Source organism: Apium graveolens, chromosome 5 (genome assembly GCF_009905375.1).
Source record: "Apium graveolens cultivar Ventura chromosome 5, ASM990537v1, whole genome shotgun sequence".
Lineage (NCBI taxonomy): Eukaryota > Viridiplantae > Streptophyta > Magnoliopsida > Apiales > Apiaceae > Apium > Apium graveolens.
Genome location: NC_133651.1, coordinates 217,381,898 through 217,408,340, shown reverse-complemented (window position 1 = coordinate 217,408,340; position 26,443 = coordinate 217,381,898). Strand labels below are relative to the sequence as shown.

Here is a 26,443-nt window from a genome sequence, read left to right as displayed (position 1 = left end):
TATTTTCTTGTGTTTGTTTGTCATGATTTCATATGAACCCATGATGGCGATAAGTTTTATTATGGGCTAATCGTGATCATGGGGTTGCACGGATTTATTATGGAATTCTTTAGTTAATTGTTTAATACTTTAGTGTGTGATGATTGCATGATATCTAGTATTGGTTGTGCGTATTCGTCTTATGTGCATCGCAAACATATAAGATAGGGTGTTAATCTCTTGTGAAGCGACGGTGGATCTTGAGATTTAGAACTTGCCATGCTAGCATAGGTTCATGTACGTTGAGCATGATTAGTGGGTAACTCTAACAGTTTTATTTGCCCTATGTAATCAAAAGGGATAACTTGTGCTTAAATCGTTGTGTTGTCAATTTCTGTAGACATATAGGAACTCAACATAATTGATGACTATTCAACTTCTATCTTAATTGTGGATGCTTGGTAGAATGGTATTAGTACAATGAAAGTTGGCTTTTATCAGTTTCGTGTTATTCGATTAATATCATCACTGTCACATGCTAAAGGTAATAACAATGGCTATAGAAGGAAGTAATAATGAAGTTGTGATCTCATGAGTGTTTTATTATTGATAAATTGAAGTGTTAGTTAAGTGGTTAATTGAGTAGTTAATTATAGTTAATATTTAATCAACAATTTTAAGTGTTATTATCTTAACATTGAGAAGTAATCATACATTGGTGAGTGAGTTTAATTAGACAATAATTTAGTCTGAGTCTCTGAGGGAATGAACTAGAAAGTATTCTATATTACTTGCGAACGCGTATACTTGCGTGAATATTAGTGCGTGTTTTCGCCCTAACAATGACATCTCTACATAATTATATCACTTGTGTGTTACACTTAAGTCCCTCACTAAGGAAAATGCTAAAAGTAAAAAACAATTTGTTTTTAAGTGAGAGGAATAATGTGCTAGAGTCTCAGTTTATTGAATTTGAAAAATTGAGAATTGAGTGTAAGATTGCTAAGGATGAATTAACTGAGTCCTTGAAGAAAGAAGAGATTTTAAAGAAGCAACTTGAACGAGAACAGGAAGTGATTAAAGCATGGAAATCATCCAGAGATGTCTATGCTCAAATCACTAAAGTTCAAGATATTGAGTCCTTTTGTGATGCAGCCAGGAAAAAGAGTAAGGAGAAGCTGAAATCCAATTTGGTTGAAGGATTGCTAACAGATGTGGACTCGACGGATGATGAGAATCATCCGTCGGATAATCAAAAGGATTATCCGTCGAGTGACAAAGAGCCACATTCGTCGGCTATGAGCAAACCTGTGAGCAAAGCCAAACTTTCCAAATTGAATGAAAAATATGGATCAGTTTCCAAAAACTTTGTTTCGGGAGAATCAAGTCAAGTGAAGAAGGAGAAGAAAGTGAATGTTGGTCATCTGTCCTTCAAACAATTGAATGACTAATTAGAAAAGATTGAGGTTAAAACAGAAACTAAAAAGAAAAACAATAGAAATAGGAAAGTAGGGATTAACAAACATAACAACTACACACCTGATAAGTATGCTCCAAGAAAAATCTGTGTTATGTGTGGTAGTGTTAATCATTTGTCTGTTAATTGCAAATTTGCCATGACTACTCCTATAGTTGTACCCTCTTCTTTTCCCAACATGAATGACATGCCTTCTATGCCTATGAATGTTATGTCTGCTCAGAATATGAATGCATAATTTGCTAATATGCCATTTGCACCTAATCCTTATTATGCTGCATTTAGTATGCCAGAAATGCCATTTAGCATGCCTTAGTGGAATAACATGTTTGTAAACAGCATGCCTTTTCCTGCTAATCAAAATGTGCATGATAATTATGTTTTAATGACTGGTTTCAAAGGTCCAACTCAAATGACTAAGGATGAATCAGAAATTCCCTAGTCAAATGAGATCAAACCTAAGAAACCAAAGAAGAAAGCTAACAAGGCAGGACCCAAGGAAACTTGGGTACCAAAATCAACTTGATTTGGTTTTGATGTGTGCGGGGAAACAGAAAGAATCTTTGGTACCTGGATAGTGGTTATTCAAGGCACATGACTGGAGGTTCTACCCTGCTCACAGAGTTCAAGGAGAGAGCTGGCCCAAGTATTAAAATGGCTTAAATTGGTGTCTTTGAAATCAAGCCGGGCACTATTCAGATGGTGCAGAATTCTGTTTCTTTTGGAGGAGCGGCAACTGAAGACCCCAACATGCACATAAGGAATTTTGTCGAGATCTGCAGCACTTTTAAGTATAATGGCGTGACTGATGAGGCTATCAAGTTGAGGCTTTTCCCATTCTCACTGAGGGATAAGGCTAAAGACTGGTTACATTCTGAACCAGCTGGGTCCATCACTACGTGGCAAGATCTTGCGCAAAAGTTTCTGGTGAAGTTTTATCCAATGGCAAAGACTGCTGCTATGAGGAGTGCTCTTACTCAGTTTGCGCAGCAACCTACAGAATCTATGTGCGAGGCTTGGGAACGCTACAAGGAAATGTTGAGAAAATATCCACATCATGGAATGCCGGATTGGATGGTGATCACTGGTTTTTATAATGGTTTGGGGGCCCAATCTCGGCCCATGCTCGATGTAGCAGCTGGAGGAGCCTTATGGGCTAAAAGCTATACTGAGGCGTATAATCTTATAGAGATGATGGCTGCAAATGAGCATTAAAACCCAACTCAGAGGATGACGTCAGGTAAGGTCGCAGGTATTCTGGAAGTTAATCCAGCCACCGCTATTGCAGCCCAGCTCCAAGCGCTATCAATGAAGGTTGATTCTCTGGCTACGTATGGAGTTAATCAAATAGCTATGGTTTGTGAGCTTTGTGCAGGTTCTCATGCTACGGATCAGTGTTCTCTTGTCAACGAATCTGTTCAGTATGTGAATAATTATCAGCGACAACAACAGCCTGTGCCAGCGACCTATCATCCTAATAACAGAAATCATCCAAATTTCAGTTGGGGGAATAATCAGAATGCTATTCAGCCACCATATCAGCAAGGAGTGAGTAAACAGTTTAACCCACCTGGATTCCAGCAACTACAGCAGTATGCTACAAGGCAATCATATCCTCAACAGGGAAGTGCAGCTGCACCTACTAGTGCTGATTTTGAGGAACTTAAGCTGTTGTGCAAGAGTCAGGCGGTTTCTATCAAGACCTTGGAAAATCAAATCGGTCAATTAGCCAATGCAGTGCTCAATCGTCAACCTGACACTCTTCCCAGTGACACGGAAGTACCAGGCAGGAAGGAAGCTAAAGAGCAAGTCAAGGCTATTACCTTAAGGTCTGGAAAAGTAGCTGAGGCTGAAAAGACAAAAGAAGTAGAAGCTGAAATTAGAGAAGAAGAATCTAAGCAAAAGGAGAAAGCGGCGGAACCAAGGAAGACTACTGTTGAACACACTCTGCCTGAGGCTAATACAGGGGAGAAACAACTCTATCCTCCACCACCTTTTCCTAAGAGATTGCAGCAACAAAAGCTGGATAGACAGTTCGGGAAGTTTCTGGAGGTGTTCAAGAAACTTCACATCAATATACCTTTCGCTGAGGCTCTGGAACAAATGCCTAGTTATGCGAAGTTTATGAAGACTATTCTTTCAAGAAAGGTGAAACTGGATGACCTTGAAACCGTTGCTCTCACGGAAGAATGCAGCGCTGTTCTGCAGCAAAAGTTACCACCAAAACTGAAAGATCCAGGAAGCTTCACCATTCCTTGCACCATTGGCAATCTAACTTTTGACAAGTGCCTTTGTGATTTGGGAGCAAGCATTAATCTGATGCCATTGTCGATTTTTAAAAAGCTGGATCTGCCTGATCCAAAACCCACATACATGTCGCTACAATTGGCGGACCGTTCCATTACTTACCCAAGGGGCATAGTTGAGGATGTGCTCGTCAAGGTGGATAAGCTCTTCTTTCCAGCAGATTTTGTTATTCTGGATTTTGAGGAAGATAAGAAGATTCCCATAATCTTGGGAAGGCCTTTCTTGGCTACTGGTCGTACCTTGATAGATGTGCAAAAAGGTGAACTTACTATGCGGGTCCAAGATCAGGATGTGACCTTCAATGTATTCAAGGCAATGAAATTCCCTACAGAAGATGAGGAGTGCTTAAAAGTGGATGTGATTGATACTGCGGTTACTTCAGAACTCGATCACATGCTAATGTCTGATGCATTGGAAAAGGCCTTATTGGGGGATTTTGACAGCGATGATGAAGATAGCAATGAGCAATTACAATATCTGAACGCTTCTCCATGGAAGTGAAAGCTGGACATACCATTTGAATCTCTTGGTACTTCTGACCTTAAGAATGCTGAAGGGAAGCTCAAACCATCAATAGAGGAAGCACCTACCTTGGAGCTCAAACCATTACCTGAACACTTGAGGTATGCTTTTTTAGGTGATTCATCTACGTTACCTGTTATTATTTCATCTGACTTTTCAGGTAGTGAGGAAGACAAGCTCTTAAGGATTTTGAGAGAATTCAAATCGGCTATAGGATGGACCATAGCAGACATCAAGGGGATAAGTCCTTCATATTGTATGCATAAAATTCTGCTAGAGGAAGGTAGTAAGCCAACTGTGGAACAACAGCGAAGACTGAATCCCATCATGAAGGAGGTGGTGAAGAAAGAAATTCTGAAATGGCTAGATGCAGGCATCATTTATCCTATTTCTGACAGCTCGTGGGTGAGCCCCGTACAATGTGTACCTAAGAAGGGAGGTATCAATGTGGTCGCAAATGAAAAGAATGAGCTCATCCCTACTCGAACAGTTACAGGATGGAGAGTATGCATGGATTATAGAAAATTGAACAAAGCCACAAGGAAGGATCACTTCCCCCTTTCATTTATTGATCAAATGCTTGACAGATTAGCGGGTCATGAGTATTTTTGTCTTCTGGATGGTTATTCCGGGTATAATCAGATTTGTATTGCACCAGAGGATCAGGAAAAGACTACCTTCACTTGTCCATTTGGCACATTTGCTTTTCGCAGAGTTTTGTTTGGGTTATGTGGCGCCCCGGCCACTTTTCAGAGATGTATGATGGCTATATTCTCTGACATGATTGGAAATAACGTCGAAGTGTTCATGGATGACTTCTCCGTCTTTGGACACTCATATGATGAATGTTTGAATAATCTGCGCGCCGTACTCAAAAGATGCGTGGAAACTAATTTGGTGCTTAATTGGGAGAAATGTCATTTTATGGTGCATGAAGGCATTATCCTTGGGCATAAGGTCTCTAGCAAGGGTCTGGAGGTGGACAAGGCCAAGGTGGGAGTCATTGAAAATCTTCCCCCACCTAATTCTGTGAAAGGAATCCGTAGTTTTCTTGGTCATGCGGGTTTTTATCGGCGATTCATCAAGGACTTTTCAAAGATATCTAAGCCGGTGTGCAATTTGCTTGAGAAAGATGTGCCGTTCAAATTTGATGATGAATGTTTGGCAGCATTCGAGACTCTCAAGAAGAGTTTGATCACTGCACCAGTTATTACAGCACCAGATTAGACAGAACCGTTTGAGATGATGTGTGATGCGAGTGATTATGCGGTAGGTGCAGTTTTGGGACAGCGCAAGAAAAATCTCTTCCATGTGGTCTACTATGCGAGTAAGACTTTAAATGGTGCCCAATTGAACTACACCACTACTGAGAAGGAGCTTTTGGCTATAGTCTTTGGCTTTGAGAAATTTCGATCTTATCTGCTTGGTACGAAAGTAACAGTATTCACTGATCATGCAGCTATTCGCTATCTGGTTTCTAAGAAGAATTCGAAGCCGAGACTCATTCGTTGGGTGCTTTTACTTCAGGAATTTGAGTTAGAGATCAAAGATAGAAAAGGTACTGAGAATCAAGTAGCTGACCATCTCTCTAGGTTGGAGAATCCCGATTCTACTTCACAAGATAGGACGTTAATCAATGAATCTTTTCCGGATGAGCAGTTGTTTGCAATTCAGGAGGAAGAACCATGGTTTGCAGATATTGTAAACTATCTTGTCAGCAATATAATGCCTCTTAATTTGACATCCGCTCAAAAGAAGAAGTTTCTGCATGAGGTGAAGTGGTATATGTGGGATGAACCATATTTGTTTAGACAGAGAGCTGACCAGATCATCAGGAGATGTATCTCGTTCTGTGAGACGGAGGGGATATTACGAGACTGCCATTCCACGGTTTATGGTGGACACTATGGAGGTGAGAAGACGGCAGCTCGTATTCTGCAAGCAGGTTTTTTCTGGCCTACTTTGTTCAAGGATGCTCATCAGTTTATTTTAAGGTGTGATCGTTGCCAAAGAGTGGGAAATTTGTCAAGGAAGGATGAGATGCCATTAAATGTGATGCTTGAAGTCGAGGTCTTTGATGTGTGGGGAATCGATTTCATGGGGCCTTTTATCGCATCTTGCAATAATCAGTACGTCTTGCTGGCAGTCGATTATGTCTCAAAATGGGTCGAAGTTAAAGCTTTACCGACAAATGATGCAAAGGTAGTGCTAAATTTTCTTCATAAGAAAATTTTCACAAGGTTTGGAACACCTCGGGTAATCATAAGTGATGAAGGATCGTATTTTTGTAACCGTAAGTTCACTTCTATGATGCAGCGTTACAAATGGTCAAGCGGAAGTGTCTAACAGAGAGATAAAGCGCATTCTAGAGAAGGTTGTTTGTCCGTCAAGGAAGGATTGGTCTTTAAAGCTCGATGAAGCTGTTTGGGCTTATAGAACAGCATACAAAACTCCACTTGGGATGTCATCGTGGTGTACGGTAAGGGATGTCATCTACCAGCGGAGCTTGAGCATAAGGCCTACTGGGCATTGAAGAAATTGAACCTGGATTTAGATGCAGCTGGTAAGAAAAGAATGCTTCAGCTTAATGAACTTGATGAATTTCGACTTCAAGCGTACGAGAATAACAAAATGTATAAGGAAAAGGTGAAGAGGTGGCACGATAGGAAGCTATATCCTAAGTTATTTGTGCCAGGGCAACAAGTTCTTTTATTCAACTCTCGGCTCCGACTTTTTCCTGGGAAGTTGAAATCAAGGTGGTCTGGACCTTTTATTGTCAAAACTGTGTTTCCACATGGAGCGGTGGAAATTTTTGAGAATGATTCGGACCAAGCATTCAAGGTTAACGGTCAGCGGTTGAAGCACTACTATGGGGATATGGCAAACCGAGAGGTGGTTAGTGCCATTTTGTTGACTACTTGAGAAAGGTACGGAACGTCAAGCTAATGACGAAAAAGAAGCGCTGCGTGGGAGGCAACCCATGAATTGTTGTTACAGGAACCCTTAGAAGTTAATAACCTATCCAAAAACACAAAAAAATCAGAAAACAGGGGCTGGAAAAAAAAATTTCCAGAGACCCTCTGCGCGCCCGCGCAGCTATGCTGAGCGGCCGCGCAGCTTGCTGCGCGCCCGTGCAGAAATGCTGAGCGGCCGCGCAGGGGTCGAGTTCCAGAAAATTTTTTACAGTTCAGAAAAAAAAAAAATAAACAAAAATACAAAAACAGTTTTAGCCCAGAAACCCACGAATTGTTCCCACTACCCCATCATTTTAGCCCTTAATTCCCAAACCCTAATCTAATCCACACCCTATATATACATACACCTATCCTACATATCTCCCACAAAACTTCCTACACTTAAACCCTCTCACAAACATCAAAAATCAGTTCTTACACACTTTTATTCACGAATCAATGGCACCCAAGAGAGCACGCACTATTGACAGCAGCAGCACAGTTCCTACTGCTGATTCATCGAGGGGTACTGCTGCAAGGCCTCGGTTAACTGACAGAGCTGCGGAGGAGGAGTACACTAGGCTGTTGGGGAAGCCGATTCTGAAGGAGAGGGGGTTTTTACCATCAGGGAGGGATGGTGAGTTGTTGCCCATGATTGCAGAGAAGGGGTGGATAGCTTTTTGTGAGTCACCCGAAGCAGTACCGATGAGCGTTGTTCGCGAGTTCTACGCGAACGCGAAGGCTGAAAAGAATGGGTTTTCTGTAGTTCGTGGGCTGACGGTTGATTATCATCCTGCGGCGATTCGCCGTGTGATTGGACAGCGAGAGAGGAAGCCCGAGGAGGAGAACTGGAATGAAAAGACTGCTGAGGATTTTGACTTGGATTTGATTTGTGCGACTCTCTGTCGACCGGGCACAGTTTGGAACCGCAGTCCAGCCAATAATGAGTATCGTCACTTTCCGGTGATCGCCATGAACAGGTATGCCCGTGCATGGAATGCATTTATATGTGCTAATATTTTACCTTCTTCACATGCACACGAGGTCACAGTTGAGAGAGCACAGCTGTTGTGGGGAATTCTGAATGAGGAATACTATGTGGACCTTGGTGAGTTTATCTACCAAGGAATTCTGAAGTTTTTGAGGGGAGCAAAGCATATGAACATCCCTTATGCATCCACGGTTACAAAGCTATGCCGAGCAGTGGGAGTGAACTGGTCGGCTCATGAGCAGTTGCAGTTGCCAGCAGCTCCGATAGATTCTGGCACTCTGAATGGGATGCAGGAGTGGACCGGTGGTGAGCCTGAGGAGCATGGGTTGGGTTATCGTCTTCCAGGAGGGCGTCCAGCACGAGGTGCTACTATGGCTAGGCCAGGGCGTGGTGAGGCTGGTTCGTCGAGAGCTCAGGAGGGTGTTGGGATGGGTGATGCCCAGTATAGGAGGCTTTCACGGCGGATGGATGCCATGTATGAGACGCAGAGCAGGTTTGCTCAGGAGCTCACCCTTGCGTTAGGGACTGCTTTTCGAGGCCTTGGAGCTGATATCCAGTGGCCAGTTTTTGGTGAGGACTCTGCATACCCACCGCCTGATACTTCACACGCTGAGGGTGATGATGATGATGACTCCGAGTAGGTATACCCTGTGTTCCTTTCTACTACTTTCACTGAGGACAGTGAAGATTTTTAGTTTGGGGGTGGTAGTTAAGGAATATTGTGTGTGTGTCATTTAGTTGCATATTCATGATAGTTTAGTTCATATAGTTGCATAATTTATGCCATTTAGTTTTTTTTTATGAATGTCATATAGCTCATGCATTTACCATGATCCCTTTTGCAATAAGTTATCGACTGAATTGTGATATTGATGCAAGTGTAGTGATAGCATTAAAGTGATATTAAGTTGTGTAGGTTGATATGCATGCTAGAAACAATTGTAAGTCCACTAAGTCTTAAAGAGTGCGTAAGGGCTAGATTGTTGTTATGATTTGGTTGTTTTCAAGGTCAATCTACTTATTATGCTTAGAATTCGATTATAGGTTCTTAGTGATAAAGACATGAAAAAAAAAGAAAAAAAATTTGGAGAAAAAAGTATGGAAGTTGTTGCTAGTTGTGGCTAGGCGTCAAATGGCTAGTAGCCGGCTCGCATATGTTGCGAGTAGTCTAGGGTTGAGCAAGATGGAGCGAAACGCACTTGCTCAGAAGTTATAAAAAAAATATTTTTTGCATAATTGATCAAGAGTGGGCTCTTTGGTATTCGAGTTATTACGTTCTTAGGGGACTTTGTGCCTAGTGACCTAAGGCTTTTAGAGTCTGGGATCCGCTAACCTAACGCTCGTTACATGGATACCATTGTATAAGTCTTTTGTGGACCTCACTCATTGCACGGTCAAATAAGCATTTGAGTTGTAAATAAAAAGCACGATTCCGTAGTAAGCTCCAGAGTTCTTGTAGTGTTGTATATCACTTTGTGCCTAGAATTTTTATTCTTTGTATAATCGTAGGGTTGCCTTGAGGATAGTCTAGTCATAGTAATTGGTCTAGTTCCGAAGCATATCTGTTAAGCATTTGCACACACCACGTTTCTGGCTGTATATCCGGTTGCATGAGTTTATTGATCTTTAGTTGTCTAACTGCATTCGTTGAGATGTGACAATTTGGTTGGTTAATTGTAGTAAGGGGGATCGTTGCATTTTCATATAGATTGCATTCATGCATATTTTTATTTGTTTTTGAGTCTGTGACGCTTGAGGACAAGCATCGATTTAAGTTTGGGGGTGTGAAAAGTGGCATTTTATACCACTTAGAACGTCTTAAAATGGCTTAAATTGGTGTCCTGAAATCAAGTATTTTGTGTATTTGATGCGTTTTTCTAGTGTTTATGCATTTCAGGGTATTAGTTGCATTTCGGGGGAGGAATCATCAAGAATAAGCCTTGGCATGTGTTCACCATTGCGAGAGGAAAGGAATGGGCAGATTACGGCGAAGAAACGGAGCAAACCTGGATTTTTTCCAGTAGAGGCCTGCGCGCCCGCGCAGCAATGCTGAGCGGCCGCGCAGCAACCTGCGCGCCCGCGCAGCTATGCTGAGCGGCCGCGCAGGGTCGGGGGAAAAGATAAATTATTTTAGACTTCTACTTCTGTTTGGCTTCCAACTTCTATGTAATCTGAGTTTTATGGGACTATTATATAGGTAGATTTCAGACGTTTTCACAGAGAGTATTAAAGGGATTATGTTTTAGATTGTGTTTTATGCAAGAAGCGAAGGAGATAAGGAAGAAGACCGATTTAGCACACTGCAACGAAGAGGAAGCATATATTCTTGTGATTCTTGTTTCGTTGTAACGTTGGATGCTAGTTTTCTTGCTTTGACTTATTTACTCTTGTGACGTACTCTGTTTTAATATAATTAGTTTAGTTATTATTTTCTTGTGTTTGTTTGTCATGATTTCATATGAACCCATGATGGCGATAAGTTCTATTATGGGCTAATCGTGATCATGGGGTTGCACGGATTTATTATGGAATTCTTTAGTTAATTGTTTAATACTTTAGTGTGTGATGATTGCATGATATCTAGTATTGGTTGTGCGTATTCGTCTTATGTGCGTCGCGAACATATAAGATAGGGTGTTAATCTCTTGTGAAGCGACGGTGGATCTTGAGATTTAGAACTTGCCATGCTAGCATAGGTTCATGTACGTTGAGCATGATTAGTGGGTAACTCTAACAGTTTTATTTGCCCTATGTAATCAAAAGGGATAACTTGTGCTTAAATCGTTGTGTTGTCAATTTCTGTAGACATATAGGAACTCAACATAATTGATGACTATTCAACTTCTATCTTAATTGTGGATGCTTGGTAGAATGGTATTAGTACAATGAAAGTTGGCTTTTATCAGTTTCGTGTTATTCGATTAATATCATCACTGTCACATGCTAAAGGTAATAACAATGGCTATAGAAGGAAGTAATAATGAAGTTGTGATCTCATGAGTGTTTTATTATTGATAAATTGAAGTGTTAGTTAAGTGGTTAATTGAGTAGTTAATTATAGTTAATATTTAATCAACAATTTTAAGTGTTATTATCTTAACATTGAGAAGTAATCATACATTGGTGAGTGAGTTTAATTAGACAATAATTTAGTCTGAGTCTCTGAGGGAATGAACTAGAAAGTATTCTATATTACTTGCGAACGCGTATACTTGCGTGAATATTAGTGCGTGTTTTCGCCCTAACAATGACATCTCTACATAATTATATCACTTGTGTGTTACACTTAAGTCCCTCACTAAGGAAAATGCTAAAAGTAAAAAACAATTTGTTTTTAAGTGAGAGGAATAATGTGCTAGAGTCTCAGTTTATTGAATTTGAAAAATTGAGAATTGAGTGTAAGATTGCTAAGGATGAATTAACTGAGTCCTTGAAGAAAGAAGAGATTTTAAAGAAGCAACTTGAACGAGAACAGGAAGTGATTAAAGCATGGAAATCATCCAGAGATGTCTATGCTCAAATCACTAAAGTTCAAGATATTGAGTCCTTTTGTGATGCAGCCAGGAAAAAGAGTAAGGAGAAGCTGAAATCCAATTTGGTTGAAGGATTGCTAACAGATGTGGACTCGACGGATGATGAGAATCATCCGTCGGATAATCAAAAGGATTATCCGTCGAGTGACAAAGAGCCACATTCGTCGGCTATGAGCAAACCTGTGAGCAAAGCCAAACTTTCCAAATTGAATGAAAAATATGGATCAGTTTCCAAAAACTTTGTTTCGGGAGAATCAAGTCAAGTGAAGAAGGAGAAGAAAGTGAATGTTGGTCATCTGTCCTTCAAACAATTGAATGACTAATTAGAAAAGATTGAGGTTAAAACAGAAACTAAAAAGAAAAACAATAGAAATAGGAAAGTAGGGATTAACAAACATAACAACTACACACCTGATAAGTCTGCTCCAAGAAAAATCTGTGTTATGTGTGGTAGTGTTAATCATTTGTCTGTTAATTGCAAATTTGCCATGACTACTCCTATAGTTGTACCCTCTTCTTTTCCCAACATGAATGACATGCCTTCTATGCCTATGAATGTTATGTCTGCTCAGAATATGAATGCATAATTTGCTAATATGCCATTTGCACCTAATCCTTATTATGCTGCATTTAGTATGCCAGAAATGCCATTTAGCATGCCTTAGTGGAATAACATGTTTGTAAACAGCATGCCTTTTCCTGCTAATCAAAATGTGCATGATAATTATGTTTTAATGACTGGTTTCAAAGGTCCAACTCAAATGACTAAGGATGAATCAGAAATTCCCTAGTCAAATGAGATCAAACCTAAGAAACCAAAGAAGAAAGCTAACAAGGCAGGACCCAAGGAAACTTGGGTACCAAAATCAACTTGATTTGGTTTTGATGTGTGCGGGGAAACAGAAAGAATCTTTGGTACCTGGATAGTGGTTATTCAAGGCACATGACTGGAGGTTCTACCCTGCTCACAGAGTTCAAGGAGAGAGCTGGCCCAAGTATTACTTTTGGAGATGACAGCAAGGGTTATACTGTGGGATATGGCTTGATTTCAAAACACAATGTCATCATTGAAGAGGTTGCCCTAGTGGATGGTCTCAAGCACAATTTGTTGAGTATCAGCCAGCTTTGTGATAAGGGCAATTTAGTAACCTTCAATTCAGAAGCTTGTGTTGTGACAAACAAAAGAAGCAATAAAGTGGTTCTCACTAGAGTGAGAATAGGAAATATGTATCTAGCTGACTTCAACTCATCTAATATAGAATCTGTCACTTGTCTTCTCAGTAAAGCAAGTCAAGATGAAAGTTGGCTATGGCACAAGAAGTTGTCCCATCTAAACATCAAGACCATGAATGAACTTGTCAAGAAAGAACTGGTAAGAGGAATTTCTCAAGTGGAGTTTTCTAAGGATGGATTGTGTGATGCCTGCCAAAAGGGAAAGCAGATTAAAGCATCTTTCAGAAAGAAGTTTGATTCAACAATTGAAGAACCTTTGCAATTGCTACACATGGATCTATTTGGACCAGTCAATTTGTTGTCCATTTCAAGAAAAAGGTTTTTCCTAGTAATTGTAGAGGAAAAAGAAGGTGTACAGTTGCTTGTTCATTATGTAAAGAAAACCCTCATTAAAGTTGAAACAAGGTACACAGTCTCTTGAAAAACAAATTCTTGATTTGACTATGACGTCTACCAAATTGAGAAATTATTTCGAAACACACAAGATACATATCATGCGAATTTTGCCTTGAGAATGGTGTTGAGTAAACTACAGTTGACAGGAAGAATGACATAGTGGTCCATTCGACTAAGTAAATATGATATCACCTATGAAGTAAGAACAATTATCAAGTCTCAAGTTTTAGCAGACTTTGTGGCTGATTTCAGTCGATGTTAAAAAAAAGGAAAGTGGAGGAGGCAAATTGGTGAAAAAAAATGTAAATCCGGAAAAAGAGAGATAAGTAAAAGAAAGCAATAATGGAAAATTTTGTGATGGAAATAAGTGTAGAGAGAGGGAGAAGATAAATATTTTGACCGCTGAAAAATTATAGTAGAAGATGAAAAACAGTTGGGGGTTCAGGAAGTGAGAGTGAAAGATAAATGAAGGAGACGCTTAATAATTTAAAACTGGATCTACATATGTATATGAAATTTAAAAATATGTAAAAAAGTGGTTAATACCGGTTTTTAGTTTTTGTTATAGTTTTACTTTTGTATTTTTATTTTTATTTTTATTTTATCATTACTTTATCCAAGACAAACTATTTACATAGTGTTGCTCCCAAATGTCTTTATTTGGGGGAGTATAAGTTTTCAATGTCACTTTCGAAAAAAATGGTCTCAAATGTCATTTCAAACATAAATTCGAGTTGCTTTTTATGGATAGGCTAAAAACGTAAGTTCGTGTTCCGTTTATCTTTTTTCTTTAATTTCTAAAACGCTAAACGCAACTTCATATCGTGTTTTGTAGAGGTAAAAACACAACTTCAATTCATATTTTATGGGGCTAAAACTTTTATCTCTTTTTATTTTTTAAAAAAATCAAAACGCAACATTAGAACTTGTTTTCAGAATTTGAAAACGTTACCTCAGTTTTTGTTTTTATGTTTTGAAAATAAAAAGAAAATCAAGAACGCAACTTCATGAAATGTTTTAATGAAAAACGTAATATGAAACCTTGTTTTTAAAGCTGAAACGCAATTTGAAATCGGGTTTTTTAGCTCAAAAAACATTATGATATTTTTTCTTTTCTTTTTATTTTTTTAACCCAAAAAATTAGATAATGTTGTGTTTCCAAACTTAAAACGTTTTTTTTAACCTAAAAAACTTAAAATATTTATTTAAAATTTCAATATTTTTGAAACACAAGAAAATTTATGGAAATATAAAATATTAATTAAAAAATACTGAAAATATATTTTAGGTTGTGTTTTATAGTTAAAACCTAATATTAAGTGTTATTTACGTAAATTTGGGTTATAAAACCATTGTCAAGCCTTAAAAAAATAAAGAAATAATTGTTGAAAACGTGAACCGAAGTGCCATTTTCCTAATCTATAAAAACCTGAACCGAAGTTAGGTCATAGAGTACCATTCTGGGAAATTTTTTAAGGACCATTATCCCAACATAGCATTGTTATATATATTATATATATATATATCACAAATGACGTACATTGCATATATAATAAAGTATAGTTTACAAGGCAGGAAGCAGATAATAATAAAATGCGGTTCATCCAGCATCTGGGTAGAACAAAGGAGAGAAATCCAACAATTCTTATGTTTCTTTCCTTGCATGAAGCTTGCACAAGGCGTCCCCTGCAACTTTCCAAGCAAACACACATTTTCCAGCATCTTGTAAACTATTTGCATAGCCGTACACAATATGATGAATAGCAAGAGCATCGTCATAAATATCATTCATCTCGCGCTTACTCTGTTCTAATTCTTTGGCACCGTACAAAATCTGCATATGTAAGTTAAAGCTCAGTTTAGTATATGTCATAATTCAGCCCCTTCTAAATTTCAGCCCACCCTTGCTAAAACTTGGTTCCCAACTAATTAATATGCTATCAAGTAAAATTCAGTCATATTTTTGTGATAGTGTTTAACAGTAGTTTTATGAATTGTTATATATGATTTATAAATACTACACGGCATAAGGAATTATTTTTCTATATAAATAAAGCCCCCCCCCCCCCTCTCTTTAGTGGAATCATGGATCCACCACTACTAGGATATTAACAAGCTAAATTTGGTTGTTTAAGTGGTTCACTAGCAAGACTCTTGAAACATTAGTAATACATATAGTATTACCTGCTTATATTTCTGTACAATCATATCGATAGACGCACTATTGAATTCATCAGACTTCATGGCGTTACACACTTCTTTTCTGTAGTCATTGTATCTCTCTTTCCATAACATCAAGCATTCATGAGGGACTTTAGCTTCCTTGAAGTTACGCCGTTCCCATATATCTAGGCGTAAGTAAAATATGATTAAAAAAAAAGTATAGTCAAGTCTGATAGCCTTCCCTGTGGATATCATTGTGTTATGCCATGACTACTAAGATGCAGGAGTTACTGATCAAGAACTTTCCAACACATCAAAACTTTTTATGAATTTATGCCTTACAGTCCACTGACATAAATTGTGATATCAGTGTCGTATATTTGGCCAAATACATCTATATTACAAAAAATCTAAAACAAACCTCCCATAGACGTCTGAGTTTGTGTTGACTGTACCGCATCATATATTAGTCCTAAAACAGAGGTAGATGCATACATGTTGGTCCTCTCCATATGATGGGGAAATAACTCGGCCTTTAATTCTTTTAGGAACTCTACCTAGTTTAAAGGAGAAAGCAGATACAAAAAAAAATCAAAGTTGAATGCATATCTACAATTTGAGTGCACTGCATTAAACATTACTATATAACAAAGCATTATGAACCTTTTTTCCACTCTTTGCTGCATCTAGAGCGCTGTAGTAAATGTCAATCAAGTGAAGCATTGTTTCCTTCATATTCTCGGTCTCACAAGGATTATTATCTCCCAATATCAGAAGTCGATCCATAAAAGCCAGCCAGCTATCAGCCGCTGCAGCTATATTGCTACTGGAAGAGGGTAGAAACAGACTGTGTCACTCCTGATTTAAAAATTCTAGGTATCTACCCTTACATTAAAAACAATTATCTCACTAAGGAAAAGGGGACCGTAGTTATCTGAATTTAATTCATCAGAGAGGTGCAACTGCATACCTTTGATTCCTTATAATTAAGTACTGTTGCATTAGTGCCTGCTCCAGCTGCTCGGAAGAAAACTCACTAACCTTGCTTTGTAATCCATGAGGTACTGGACAGGTACGTTTCCATGGTGGACTTGCTTGAAAATAACCCAACAACTAAAAGAACACCATGTGCTAAATACGAAATCCAGAAATGATAACAAAGTTATATGATACTTGATAGAATAATTTGAGAGAAATTGTAGTAGTAACCTTGGGGTTTCGAGAGACCCAGTACATATCTCCGTCCAGATCACCATCTCCAATTTCGTTTGCCATTGATCTCTGGCCTTTGACAGAGAAGAATATAGCATATTTGGCATTTCCGACAACATCTGTAATGGCCTCCAGATATGTAGCTTTTAAAACATGTATGTCCCCAAAGTCCAGACCTGGATTACGGTACACCAGCACATTGCCGGTAACTTGACCACCACCCCTGCAAAATAATTCATAAAGGAAAAAAAGTTTAGAGAGCCATTATCTATCTATTCCCGGGTTGAAACTAGCAGCTCTCACAATATCTCATCAAGTTAAAAGATAATCCAAGAAGTATTGCATTGAGGACACACAAATCAATTTCACGATACTGTGGAAAAGTACACTTACAGAATGACACAAACTTGATCATTCTCTAGCAATCCAGTTGGATCAGCTGTGCCCATTAAATAATAGCTCTCACTAATTGGAAGTTTTCCACGCTGGAGTCTCTTCTTTTCTTCAGTTGCTACACAAGTTAAACAATTATGAAGATATGGTTCATCAAGGGCCACCCCCGACAGAAGCATTCTTCTCATCAAATCTACATTATCTCTGTCTTTCCACTTCTTCAGAACTGCAGGTAGAACCATTAGAATCTGAGAAACGATTGAAATTGTTTTTTTGACAGGCAGTTGAACTTGTTATTATTACCCAGGAAATGAAATTATGGGAAGCATAAGGACAATTAAACAAAATTTAAGTTGCTTTTGGATTAAGAGACATTATTTACGCTCAGAGATGATATAACATAGACCAGAATAATTTTCGAACGGACTGAAAAGAAAGCATATAACAACCACATCAATCATATAACAGAAATATAGAATTAAAAGAAGTACATTTAAGCGCTGCACTTTTATCTACTAATATTGTCTGAGCCTCTTCCAGTGCTTTTTGTAGTATATTTAGAAAGAAATATGTTGGAACCCCACCAAAGCTTAGGAGTGCAATTAAATTCTTTGACAGAGTACATCTTTTAGGTTTACGACTGAAAAAAAAGAAAAAAAGAAATACCAGTCAGAAATATTTATACGCATATTACAGGCATCTATATTTAATGGATACATCAATTTGTGTGCGAAAATTAATGTACCGTGATCAAGTACCCAGTAAGTGAAAAATAATTATCAGCAATATAGATGTTCCACACGCCATTGTGTTTCTCATGACGAGAATATAACATTTTCATCACATGTGCAATTTTTTTCCTAGCACATGTTCATATTTCTGTAATCAGACCTAGAGCTACAAAAGTGGATGAGGAAAAGACAAGAAAATTATAGTTGTATGCTCTTCCACATATAAGTTCAGTATCAGTACTACTAACACTTAATCTTCAAAAAAATTGCAAAATAAAAAAACCCGAAGATTTAACGAACACCGCATGCTTTTGTATAGAAACCAATCATCACAAAGGTACGTCACTTGATCTAAATTCTGAAGTACATTACCCTGACATTCTGGATTCGCATAATTTGATTATTGAGACCCAAATTATTTTTTGCGATTAGCACAAAAATGGTTGGCAAATCCACCACCAAGCGTACTCTTGAAGAGGGTATTATCATTTGGTTCGATTTTGAGCCTTTTTTAGCCTTTCAGTTTACACAAATCAGTAGGTGAATAATAGACATTAATATTGAAAGCAAATAAACATTAAAATCACATGAATAACCAAGGGAAGATACCTTATTGCAACTACCTCCAACGAGTTAAAAGAGTGTTTACTTGGAAGTGTGGAATCAGCGTCAACCTTAATCATTGATCGTCTAATTTGTATTGTTCCACTTTTAAGCTTTAAAACAAAATTGGATAAACATAAACAAATCTTCACATGACAACTTTTGATACAAATAATCACTAGAAAGAGGCAATTTATAAACCAAAATGGTATACTAAAACAAGATGCATATTGGAATTTTCAGCTTTGTCACGAACAATTCGAAGAAATTTACTTCTTTAACACTTAAAAAACATACCACACCTTTCTGTTGACAAGAAGAGTTCCCTTAACTGCAAGGCCATTTTTAAATAAGCGGCACTGGATCAACAAAGGCTACAATCATTGCAAATAAACCATCAAACAGTTAACAATACTATCCAAGTACATCAACAGAATAATTATTGCTAGCCATGAAAAAGTAGAATCACTGAAGATTTACCGGTTCTCGAACATGTAACTTTTTCTCAGCACTTTTCTTAATCCTCTCCAATAACTTGACATAATGGATATTAGCAATGATGATAACAATCATAAAGAAAAAAGTCAGAACTACATAAAAACAGAAAGACAAGTATTGTTGATTAAGTACAAATGTCAGATCATATCAGATAAGTATTTTCATTATATAATGATGTAAGAGGAAATGCAGCAAGTATAATGTTCTAAAGAATCTGACAACATACTAGTGGGCACAAAAAAAAGGCCCAACTTGGGTCCAAGATCTCAAGTTGCGGTGAACATGTTGCTTAACCTAGACTTTTTAATATGTCCTGCACTCTTTAAGTAACCATCTCATATAGATATTACTGTGAAACATAAAAACAACTACTTTCGTTTCTAAACTTGCACAAACAGATATACTACAACATTCCATGTTTGCTTTCAATTGATGCTTGAGACAGACCATCTCCTCTAGTTGACACTTAAAGGATTTACTTATTCTCAAATCTGATCCTCTAAGTTATCTCATGGTATAGATATCACCTTTTGTATTTAGTCCATCTAATAGGGCACCAGCAATCCCACTCAGAGTATGAGTTACAGGATATATAGTCTCCCTCAAATGAATTATGAACTAAAATGTTTAAAATTGCTCATAGTTTATGATAGCATAGTCCCAATCAGGTTCTATTCATGATAAAAGCACATAGAGGAAACATTAAGTAGTACCACACACCCCGGAAACGTAACCAAAAAGAAAAAAAAAGAAGACAATCTAAGCCCTATCATGGCCTTGACACACAGTGAATCTCCCTGACAAGGAGCCACACAAAGCCAAAAAGTGTCAAGGCTAGAAACTGATAACAACTTTAACAATATTTTTCTAGTATGATTCTATCCTAATTCGATATACTCTAATTTAACAACATTAACAATATTTATATAAAAACATGTAAATACAAAAAGAGATGTGTGGGATGACAGGATGAGTTAAATACTAGCTGATTGTATAAAAAAATGATAGGAGAAGTCCAAAAGGTGAGGACAGAATAGAAAAGGTGGGTACTCTCGGAAATGAACACAAGACATGGGCACTACACAAATGGATTCTACAACAATATGTACAAGGGAATCTACAACCATCTCACACAAGACTTGCGCTAACTCTGTCAACTCTGCTTGATGGCCGGCAGAAAAAAAGGCAACAACTTTCAGCTCGGCTCTTGCACAATGAGCACCAATGCTATCATTACTCGAGTTATATTACCGGGACTCATCCGAAAGTGTCCAACATGGATATGTTTCAAGTGTCAGAGTCAACCATATATATAAGAGTCAACCATGTATATAATTTAGCGTGGAATGAAGTGTCAAGTGTCCACCATAACCATGTCTTCAAGTGTGCACCAAAACCATGTCTGAGTATCGTGTAACCAACACAGGTTTAAATATAAAATTGAAGAGACTTGGTAATTGAGTAATCAGTTGGACCGGACAATGCAGATAGGTAATCAAGTGGCTGGAATACTATTTACCCTTCTCCTATTTTGAAAGCTTATCCACCAGAAAAAAAAACTTCTACACTTCCACACCGAGACTTCCCAAAAGCCTCACAGCTCTTGTAGTGCTTGGACCAGATCAAGAAGTATTCAAGCCCGGGTTCTCCTTATACTAGAGCCATGAGGTTTTGTGATGTATTAGACTAACTAAAGGACGGTGCTAAGTGATTCCTTGATGTATAATATTTAAACAGAATCAATCTCAATATCTTGAAATACACATGGGTTAAAGGGAAACGTAAAGACGGATATTGTGATAAGATAGTTTGTACATGAACAATAAAGCTATCCTGTACTAACCTCTCTAAAATCAGGTAATACTACCATCTAAAAATCCAAGACCCTTTTATGACAATCGAACTTCAAATTGAGCTTGCTCAAGTTGGCTTTTGGAACAAAAATGACAACTTGCATATGAAGTTTGTTTAAATTTGAACACATTTCAAGGTTTGACCATATTACGATTCAGGTTCAGCTTAACCTACTCCATGTTGTGAAAATAATGTCCAGTGTCTCTACATGTTGACATTTATGCCCAACATCTAATTAATTTTAAAAAATAAAGCTTTCCTGTCTTCTAAATGTATGCCAAAATATGTCTGCCAAATACCCCGTTGAAAGTATCTGCCCCTAGTAATTTTTTTAATGATTTAGAAATTGGGAGATTCTAAATTTGATAAATTAGGGTTCGAATTTAGAAGCACGAACGGTTCCAACATCTAATTAATTTAAAAAAATAAAGCTTTCCTGTCTGCTAAATGTATGCCAAAATATGTCTGCCAAATACCCCATTGAAAGTATCTGCCCCTAAAATTTTTTATAATGATTTAGAAATTGGGAGATTCTAAATTTGATAAATTAGGGTTCGAATTTAGAAGCACCAAAGGTTCATTGTACAGAGCTAGAGAATTACATTTATCAACTAGATTTCTAATCTCTAATTTATAATAATATATACCCTATACACAAGCATGAAAAGAACTTTACTAATGATGGAGTCTCATGCCAATAACTACAAAGAGATGCTAGAAAGATAACCAGAAATCTGACTTTGAATTGTTGATCCTTCACATATTTAGCACTGAAAATATCCTTAGGACATTTCATTGCCAAATCTTCTGCAATATAACCAGTTCCATCGGTATGAATAAGACGTTCACCATCTTCATAGACATCACAACCATTTTGATCCTGCAATTCAGACACAACAACAATACAACAATAGGAGAAATAATTCAGTTGATTAGATTTGATTTCCGGTTATGTGAAAGAAAAGGACCATACGCGGCAAGGTATATCTTCGATCACTTCAATAAGCACAGAATCGAGATCAACTTGAAGCTTTATAGTCTTCGATAAAATCAGTGAAAACCTGTAATTTCCAACCTATCACAAAGACCGTATGATTTGCATGATAAAAAATGTTCACTAGTCAAAGTACCAACCTCGAGGCATACTTGGCCATACTAGAAGTCATATGTATATGCATAAAAAGACACCTTGCTTCACGAATAGTCTTCTTTGCCAAAATATAGGTTTCATTCTCATCAGAAGGAGCAATAGATTCCATTCGAACAAAATAAAACTTTACTGAGGATAAAAAAGGATTTTTTTTCTTTTCCTCTTTACCCCCATCTTTGAAACCTGATCAATAAAATAATACTGAGATGCATATAAAAGATAATTATTAATTACATAACAAGATGTTCCTCTAATGATACACAAGGAAACCTAGAGTTGAACGACATATCAATTGAACTCATCAAGTATAAAACTGAACAGATAATCTGACAAAGTTCCAAAAGTAAACACATCTTATTCATTCCAACTCTCCATCTCCACATTTAGCGCATTAAGACAAACAAGTCAATAAGTATAGTAAGCGGAACATTTTATTCAAGCACACTTCTTCTCAACAACAAAGCGCAAGAGAATTATTAGTCCTGGGATATATAAAATATAACAATTATATCAAAGAACAATAAAAAGCCAGAATGATTAACTAAAGAAGTCGAAGATTCTTAGAGAAACAATTCAAAGCTTGATAAGGTAATCACCAAAGTGCCGATAAAGCCTCAGTCCAACAAGAATTCCTCTTTTAGAAATCTTCATACACAGTGCACTGTAGTCACTGATGTTAATATCACAGTCATGAAATCTGACAATCAATATATTTTCATCTCCCAATGCTCTCTGTAAGTGAGTTTTTGTCGTGTCCAAGTATGGACCCTGCATGATACACACAGAATAACCTGACGATAAGGTTGAATAAAAACAAATTACTTCGTATCATATATGTAGCATGTTCTCCCACAATGAGATACAACCAGCAGATCAAGTAATCTATATTGCGATCATATATCCAATCACAAGCCTTGCCTAGAATACAAAAGCTAGAAAATGAACGAACATGGATACTTGTAGCGTAGGCCAGCTACCACATACCTTACGGAAACATAAAGATACAACTGTAGTTATTTAAAACAAAAACATATGAATTATACATGTACATTAATAGAAACAATTTAAAAATAATGCAAGTAGTGCACAAAGAGGAAGGTCCTGTCAAACGCAATTGAAAGAATGCAACTAAAAGAATACAGCTCATTTGATGATCATCACTATAGACAGATAGTAATTATGACAGCCTAATCGAATTGAGTTTACATTCTTTATAATTTATAATAACATGCACAAAGCAGGAATAAGGCAGTGTCAGGGAAGGGAACCAGAATTATAACAGATTAGTACCGGTAATACAACAATTGTCTAATTATATACAGGTCCGGAAAAAACTGATTTTAACTTACACATACATGTAACAGAATGGTACCGGTATGACAACAATTGTATAATTAAATGCAGGTCTAACAAAAACTGATTAGATCTTACACACGTGTACCTTAAAACTGTATGTTCCATCTTGGTAAACATAACAGTAAAATAAATGTGTTCTCCTGGAGTCCCAATCCTGATGCTGTCAGATGAGTTGAAACACGATTGTAGCATTAGAAAACACAATGACACAATGATTCCATTGTGGTCCTTTTACATGGTAAAACTAGTAAATTAGGATGAGGAAGTCTACAATAGCCCTCATTGTTGAGGTAATTTGGTAGCAAGAGTATCAAAGGATGTCAAAATACTATTCACAAGTTTATGAAGAGAAACCATCATAAATGAGTAACAACTTTTTACAAGCATCATATCTTGACAACCAGGCATTGGCCTATTATTTATACTTATTTAGGTACAAATGGATTTGAGCCCATTGCAATTAGCCATCTAGAATTTGCAGAGTTATGCAAAGAACTGAGCTATCACTTCTTTAGTCTCGCTTGTTACTCAGTCACTCTTTTTAGCATGGTGGTCTCAGCATGATAAGTTCTCCACCCTAGTAAGTTTGGGAAGTGCTCATGTGATGATTGGACTTATGGAAAGCTAATTGAAGACTTGATTACAATTTGGCTATTAACCAGATTCGGCAACAACACAGCCATCAATTTACATGTACACTTATTTGAAACATCTAAGATATAAGGAGTCCGAGTGTAATGGAGAATTATCAAATCAAAATGGATTTTCGTTAGAATGAACAATTAACTATTTAGTAAAAACAAATTATTAACATATCAACTTCTAATGAATATAGAGGCAAAAAAGTAACATTTATCCTGTCTGGTGAGTCCTCTCCAAGATAGCGCCGACCATATTTACTCCAAATGTACTCTTCAAATGTTTCCATAGGCAAATCAATCAACCTTACAAGGTCAACAGCATCATTGATAGACATAATGTCTACAATCTTATTCCTGTAGAATAATCTTGCACATTAAAAAAAAACAATAAAATATGGAACTACTGAGAAACTATGATAATGAGTTATAAACTGACCTCCCTATGTAACTGAGTAGTAAGAAAGTTTTCCTAAACTCAAGTTGACTAAGAAGATTCAATAACTCTAAAGTTTTCTGCGAACGAAGAGAAGGGCTGAACCTCCCATTTTTTGCTCTAGGAATTGCTTTATTCACCTGAATAGAAGTGACTCTGCGTTTCCGAGGCTTCAATGGGAATGAAGCATTATCTATTGACGCAAAGAAATGAAGCACGTAAAGATTTAGTAACAAACAGAATTAGTAAAAAAAAACCTAAAGTAAAGAGCTATTGGTTTTTAATCAAGAAGTTGTCAAAGAATAAGTTAAATAATTCTATAAAAAATTTCAGGACTACAAAAGAAGATTCAGTAGCATTTAATGATACAAGAAGCTTGTAAAAAATGGTTGATACACTTGATACTTAATTAGAAAGTATATGGCTTGCGGAGCATGGTCCAATTAACGTAATTGTAAGGCTTGCCCTTGATTATTCCTTTATCTATAAATTTACAAGATAATTTGGTAATGAAGAGTAATAATTAAAGTAGTATGTGAAAATCTTGAGTGTAAAAGAGTGATGGATGCCTCATCCCCAATAAGACCTTTGTCATATTGTTCCCAAGATTAAAATAGCTAAAAGAGGTAGTGAAGTATGAGAGCTGAATGATTGAGCATATGAATAATGAGAATGTATATAGTTCCCAATTAAGTATGATGAATCTGTGTTTCTCCCGTATATCAGCAGCACCATGACTGACATGGAGATTCCGATTCTGGGGTTCATTAAACATGAAACAAGGCCCCCCACATGTTCAAGAATCCAAAGTAAAAATAAGTCAATAAAACTACAAAAAAAAACACATTTATTGATTGAGAAACTTGAAAATTGGAAGCCTGAATAGGCAAACGTACCTAGGCAAATAGCAGGGCGTTTTTTAGAAGACATTGGGGGGGAGGGGGTGTAGAGTCAGCTCAACAACAGCAATAACAAGTGTGATTAAATCCAAAATTACTACAAGATAACAAAATTGGGAGTTTTCAGCTCCCCGCTCGTCCAAAGTAATACTTATATTGCAAATTTATGTCTAATTCTTCTATTAGGGTCCAAGGCAATTGTAGGGTTTATATTTGCGCCACCTTTACCCCGCTGCTCAAACCCACACACTTCTCTAATGAGATCTTTACCGTATTTTAGACCAATTTCAACTATGCCCTAATAATTGACTTATAAATATAATAAAATATAATGTTATAGTGATTTAGGACAATGTTTTTGTAAATCAATTCTAACAACTTGCTTTATACTTGTATTTTATTATTAAAAAAATAATATATTTTAATTTTAATTAGAGGGAAAGTAAATGATGAGAGGAGAGAGAAGTGTAAAAAGGGAGGGAAGTATATTTTTTTATTAAAATAAATGATACAGGGCATGCACAATAATGCCCTCCAATATAAGGCATGTAATGGATGTCCTAGAGGTCGTTTGGTTGACAGAAATTTAAATGGGTACTTCAAATACCTGAGAAGTGATAATTGATATAGTTGTTTGGTTATACAAAATATGAGTATTAGAATTACCTAGGAACTCCAAATGCCTACACAATGTGGGAAGTTGTTCACCCACCCCTACCTAGGTTAGTCACACTTCCATGTCTGGATATAAAATCAATCCATATATTAAATAATTAAAATTCAAAATTTATGTCTAAATGAAAGATATTTGTTATTAAAGTTATTTAAAAATTAAGAAAACCTAACTCACTATATTAATAAATTATAATATATGTGCAAATAATATTTCATAATATTAATTTTTAAAATCATGTAATACAATTTGATATTTAAAATTTTAGTTAGCATACGAGTTTGTAATTAAAAATATAATTATTACAATTCAATTTTTATTATTATTCAACTAAATTTTATTTTAAAATTTAAAATGTACATTTATAATTTATTGATGATAACAAAAATAATTTCAAGTCATGTGTTAAAATACTAGTAATTATGTTTTTTAATACATTAATACA

General features: G+C 36.8%; 1 protein-coding gene and 1 non-coding gene across 4 annotated transcripts; both read right to left on the bottom strand.

The window, feature by feature from the left end:
• Positions 1-2,413: 2,413 nt before the first annotated feature.
• LOC141662855 (small nucleolar RNA R71) lies at positions 2,414-2,520 on the bottom strand. The gene has a single exon (XR_012550952.1). It is a non-coding gene; the product is annotated as a small nucleolar RNA R71 (small nucleolar RNA).
• A 12,365-nt stretch (positions 2,521-14,885) lies between these two features.
• LOC141724831 (putative RNA-dependent RNA polymerase 5) lies at positions 14,886-25,599 on the bottom strand. Of its 3 annotated transcripts, none has more exons than XM_074527116.1 (19): positions 25,323-25,594; positions 24,430-24,619; positions 24,203-24,347; positions 23,438-23,512; positions 22,593-22,764; positions 21,981-22,179; positions 21,820-21,907; positions 21,574-21,726; positions 18,975-19,028; positions 18,797-18,868; positions 18,501-18,607; positions 17,652-17,800; positions 17,161-17,386; positions 16,765-16,990; positions 16,526-16,668; positions 16,219-16,381; positions 15,977-16,112; positions 15,577-15,740; positions 14,886-15,226 (listed from the first exon to the last, which is right to left on the bottom strand). In XM_074527116.1, the coding sequence occupies exons 1-19, from the start codon at positions 25,354-25,356 to the stop codon at positions 15,038-15,040; spliced, it is 2,685 nt and encodes an 894-aa protein (XP_074383217.1). In that variant the 5' UTR covers positions 25,357-25,594; the 3' UTR covers positions 14,886-15,037. The 3 variants fall into 3 exon arrangements, 2 of the variants coding, with proteins under 2 accessions (XP_074383217.1, XP_074383218.1); XM_074527117.1 differs by having other exon boundaries at positions 21,586-21,726; positions 25,323-25,593; XR_012576907.1 differs by lacking the exon at positions 14,886-15,226 and having other exon boundaries at positions 15,724-15,740; positions 15,977-16,108; positions 25,323-25,599.
• Positions 25,600-26,443: the final 844 nt, after the last annotated feature.